This window comes from Elephantulus edwardii, unplaced genomic scaffold, assembly GCF_000299155.1.
Source record: "Elephantulus edwardii isolate Elephantulus edwardi_28Jun2011 unplaced genomic scaffold, EleEdw1.0 scaffold00210, whole genome shotgun sequence".
NCBI lineage: Eukaryota > Metazoa > Chordata > Mammalia > Macroscelidea > Macroscelididae > Elephantulus > Elephantulus edwardii.
The window spans coordinates 437,780-443,292 of record NW_006399960.1 but is presented as its reverse complement, the minus strand read 5'-3'; the positions used below and the strand labels follow the sequence as shown (position 1 = coordinate 443,292).

The following is a 5,513-nucleotide window of genomic DNA, read 5'->3' as shown; positions in this document are numbered from 1 at the left end:
GCAGGGTTTAGGGCTGTTGTACATAGGGTCGCTATGAGTTGCAAACGGCTCGATGGCACATAACAACAAACAACATGTGAATAACTGTCTCTGAAAACTTTCTGATTCATCAGTACATAACAATAACAAATCTATGAGGAACTGATTATAAAGGAACCTCATCAGGAGTCCATTTATGTCTAAAACATACTACCAAAACTGACTATCTAAAAGGTTTATTAGCATTTTTAAAAAAATTAGAACAAAAGATATTAGAAATACTTTGTTCATTGGTAAAATTAGTAAGTGTTATATTTACTATAGAACTATAGCGAGAAAGTTACATCCACTCTATTATTAACTATATATAAGAAAAGGGAAAGCTTCATACTTTCATAGTAAGACGGTTTGATACTGTTTGTTCTCACTCTCAGCATTCCTGCTCTTCAACCATCACTTACTCTTCACTTTTACTCCCATCTTTTCTATTTAGAAGGCTGGCTAATCAAAATGTGATTGGTTATATCTATATTAAAAATTAACTTCACATACTAGGGCTTTATCAAAGTTTGTAAGATTACAGAAGAGAAGATCTTTTTGTTCTTGTTTTTGACGCTTCTTTGCTAATATTGTTGTTGTTGTTGTTGTGTAATGTTGAGCCAGAACAGATCCATAGTCGACCCTACAGTGGATTTTCAGAGGCAGTTAATTGCACAAGAGGAAATTGCCCATCCTGCTCCTCCTAATAAATACCTCTAAATGTGACAGAATTCAGTCTAAGATTCCCTTTTACTGGAACATACAATAAATAGCATTGTTGACAATGTTTCAATTTTATAGCTGCCCATAGAGACCTTATTGCTATTTTACCCTAAGCCTGTTTGAGCATTAAACAATTAATCTCAGACTTTCTGAGAACTGGGTTAATATTAAATGACTCTGCAAATGATATAACTATTGCTATAATAATCAAATGTGTAAACACACCATTCTGTAAATAAAAAAAACTATCTTTCACCGCCATGCAGGGAAGAATTCCCTCCTATTGTCTAGGTCTAAGCCACATATTAGACATTTATAGAGATTTTTATGAACTCATGCCAAAAAGATGTGACTATCACTTGCCCAAGAAGCCAACCAGCTCAACTTCAACATAGATTGTTTTCATTTTTTGTTATTCTTCAACACATAAAACATGTGGCAGAACGTATATAGCTCCCAATTCCTCTAACTGATATAGACAATGAATGTTTATCAAGAGATGGTGGCCAGACTTCAATGGATAAATTGATTCATGTTTGTCTTCAACACATTCTCTTCAAAAGCTGTTCAAGACATAGAGTCCTCCATTGAAGTAAGAGCAAGACCTTTTGTAGCAATTATGTCAACAGTAAATTTTCCAACAATAGTCTGGAGAGTGTCCTTAATATTGAGTACCAATGAGCTAATTAATATTGTACAGAAATTAAAGTGCAATATCTGCCGTGCACGTTCAAAATATCAAGCCTAAAATTATCAGGACACATTACAGGAGAGGACAAGTTGAAGAATTCTGTATTTCATGAGTTCTTAGTTTTAAAAAGTTGCTTCCTATGTGCTATAAGCAGAAAAGAACATTGAAGCAATGAGAAGCTGAGGAAGGGGAGAAATCACAAGTTGTTACCTTAATTATTATCTAACTCTATACCCTTCTTCCCTTCATCATGAGAGCGCAAACTTGAACTGTAAACAAACTGCTGAGGTATGCTTATTTAACAAAAAGTACTTCTCTTGCTCTCTCTCTATTTTCCCCCCCTTTGACTCAAAGGAGAATTGGAATTCAAAAGTGAAAGAGATTAGTATAGAAAGTGCTGATATATCCTTAGGAGCACTGGCAGCACCGTTTTTGACTGCTAACCAAAAAGTTCAAGATTCTAATTTACCTACTGCCATGGGAGAAAGAAGTAGCTGTTTGTTTCCTTTAAAATTACAGACTTAGAAACAATAAGAGGTAGTTAAATTCTGTTCTATAGGGTCACTGTGTGAAGGAATTATTTGGTTTGTTTTTTTTTTCGGAGAGGGGAGCGAACTGGTGGGGAGGGGTGGGCAGGAAGAAAAGTGCGGCAATGAATGAATGGAAATCCAAAACCTCTGTAAATGTCTATTAAAACGAATAAAAAAAACCACAAAAAACAAAACAAAACAAAAAGAATGAACTCAATAGTAATGACTGGTTTTTTTTTTTTCTTTTCAGTGGGACAAAAGCTCAGTTGCAGTGAGCTTCTGGTGGAGGAAATTTAGGTATTATTTAAAAAGACATGAAGAAGATGTTATATTTCAGAATACTAGCATATGACAAGGGTAATTATTTCCTCCTATTGATATAAAATAATATGTAGGAAGATGACTCTTGTTTTGGAAACTCAGTAACTTACTGATTATTAGGGTGACAGTTAGTGCAACCCACTAGGACATGTTGTTAAGTACCGCTGAGTCAGAGCTGACTATAGCTAACCCTTGAGTCAGTTTTCAAAGGCCGTAAATAGCACAGAAGATTGTCTATCTTTCTCCTGTGAAGTAGCGAGTAGATTCAAACCACATGCCTTTGGGTTACCAGCACAACACTTTACCACTAAACCATAAGAGCATAAAGCTGCATAATTTTAAAAACATTTCTATACCAATTGACTTTCTCTCTAGGGATTTGTGCTGCCAATGCAAAGGCCAAACCTCTCCAATAGTTCAAATCCATTGGCTCCTCTATGGAGAAGGAGAAGCAATCTCCTCCCTTGTGATTTATAGCCCCAGAAACCCACTGGAAGATCAGTTATCAATTGAAAACAACTTGATAGTAATAAATTTGAGGGTTTTTTTTTAAGTCTGAATTAGTGAGCAGCACTATTTCCAGTCTACCCACCTCTGTCCCCATGGTTTTCCTCTTCTATGGCCCTAGCTCTCCCCATAATCCAAGTTAGTGTACAGCTTGATAGGGCCTTCAGAATGCTGCACTAGCCAGTGCCTCTTCTGCTTATTCAGTGCCTGTCGTCACAGTTGCTAAATATTTTGAGTCTCATTCCCTGTTAAGTTGCCAAAGAAATGAGTGTCATCATCAACTACAAATATATTTTTCTTGCTTTTGAAAAGAATCTGCCTGTTGAGTTTAGCATAAATATTTATAAAACTTTAAATGTGCCTTTGATCTAAGCAACACCCATAGCTGATGATTGTCCAGTGGGGTTTCAGAGGCAGTTAACCACATGGAAGGAGACTGTTCATCTTTCTCACACAGAGTAGCTGGTGCATTGGAACTACATGCCTTTGGTTGGCAGTACAATTTCTCACGACTATGTTGTTGTTGTTGTTAAGTGCCATCAAGTTGTAGGCGACTCATAGCGACCCTATGAACAAAAGTCCTGGACACCTGTATAACTTGTTTCCTCCTTCAAAATATATATACAATCTGATCACACTATCTCCGTGGTTATCTTCTAATTTCAAAGCCTCATTAACTCTTGTCCCAACACTCTTGAACACTGCAGTGGTCCTTAGCTGCTCTTCTGGGTGCCATCTTTGTTCTCACACTGATGCTTCTCAGATTCTGATAAAACAAAAGCCATATCACATCACTCCTTTTCTCAGAATCTTCCCACTACATATATTATGCAGAATAAAAGCCAAAGTCAATACAGAGTCTACAAGGTCTTCTCAGCTCCCTTAATTAATTTACTCTACCTTTAGGAGTTTTGGAGGAAGTTAATCACACTGGAGGAGATTGCCCATCTTTCTCCCATGGAGCAGCTGGTGGCCTTGAACAGAGGGCATTTGGGATTGCCGTGTAGCTTCTTACCACTCGGCCAACAGAGCTAGAGCTCCTTTAGTAGGTGGGAAGTCTCTTTAAGCAGGAAACTGCACATACATACACATATATTGTTCAATGCTGTCGAGTTGGAATTGACTCATAGCTGACTCTCCAAGTGGGTTTTCAGACACATTAATCACACTAAATGATTTTGAATTGACAACATGGATCCTTATATCTATCTATCTATCTATCTATCTATCTATCTATCTATCTATCTATCTATCATCTATCTACCTACCTATCTCTATCTACTCTCTGTTGTTGAGCACCATTGAGTCAGAATTAACCCATAGCTCACCCTCTAGTAAGTTTTCAGAGGCAGTGAATTGCAAGAGAGATTACTCATCCTTCTCTCATGTTTATGCATGTATGTATATATGGACATATATGTGTTTTTAAAAGTGAAATGTCAATTTAGCTAGACTAAGATCCTCAATGTGGGAGAAGAATGGGCTATCTCTGGTGGTTTTATTGATATAAATCAGCAGTGATATAATATGCAATTTGACCGTTATGTAAATAATGTAGTCAACCATTCTCTAGTGTTACATAAAGTCAAGTTTCACATAATACTTGGTCTCTGGAATTCAACCAAGTGAGGAGTGGTTATATTTCGTAAAGGAATATTTTCTGGACATACTTTCTCCATCTTCTCCCTTTGAAGTGCCCTTTAAAAATAAAATCAACATAGAATACAATTTATTATGTGCATGCATATGCATGTGTGTGTGCACAGTCCATGTAACTTTAGGCTTTGTAATGTACTGACTGCTTATTTTAATTGATATACAGAAAACGATGGAAAGATTTTTTACTTTATCCTATTTAAATCAATTTGGTAAAAGTTAATGCAGTCAAGATGTGAGAATCTGCTATGAGAAGTAAGACAGATGTTCCGAATCAGAGACTTCTAAATGTTCTTTTTATTTATTTAAACCATATGACTATTTAAGCTTCAACCATATAAATGCTACCTTTGAATCTGTTCTGTCTTTTCCTTTTAGCTTTGAGCTTTCTGCCATGCACTAAGGAAGCTGGAGGTTCAATTCTGAAATACAAGCTTCTTCCCTTCTACCAAAATTCTACCTTCTATCCTGCTCTGATTAATGGAGCGTTCAGACTCAGTCAGGTCACTGTGAGGAGGTTGAATCACACATGTTGGAAGTCTTTTCTTATTAGTCGACTTACTCTACTGATGATGGAGGTCACACTGCGTGTGCTTGGTGCCGGTGACCTTTGAGTGACTGGAGTTGCACAATTGCTCCGGCTACCCTTCGAGGCACCAGGACCAGTCTCTTGGTCATTGATATCTGCTGAACCAATGCTTCCCCTAAACAAGAAAGCATATTTTGACTTGGACATGGAAACAAAGTAGTTACCAAATACACAGTGAGGGAAAAGTATATAAGGAAAATGATGAGGACATGTGAATCACATGAAGTAGAGAAGAACCATATGAGGAATGGTCAGCAATGATCATGTTGCCTTTCCCATCAATTGTCTTCAGGTTCAATCCCATTTTTCTCATGCCAGTGTCTTTGTAGTTAAGCTTCAACTTACCTTTACAGCTGTGTTCTCCATTTTTTTTTCCCTACTGTGCTAGTTTTCTTACTGTTTCATCAACTCACCATGTTCAATTCTACCCCTTAGATGCTCTTGCTCACTTTTTCTCCACGTGATACACACACACACA

The 5,513-nt window shown here is 37.0% G+C and overlaps 1 protein-coding gene across 2 annotated transcripts in view; it reads right to left on the bottom strand.

Moving 5' to 3' along the window:
- The window catches only part of SYTL5 (synaptotagmin-like 5), a 267,276-nt gene that overhangs the window by 111,372 nt on the left and 150,391 nt on the right, over positions 1–5,513 (bottom strand). For both annotated transcript variants that reach the window (XM_006897511.1, XM_006897512.1), the window contains exon 6: positions 5,009–5,150. In XM_006897511.1, coding sequence (XP_006897573.1) covers positions 5,009–5,150 — 142 coding nt within the window. The remainder of the gene's footprint in view (positions 1–5,008; positions 5,151–5,513) is intronic.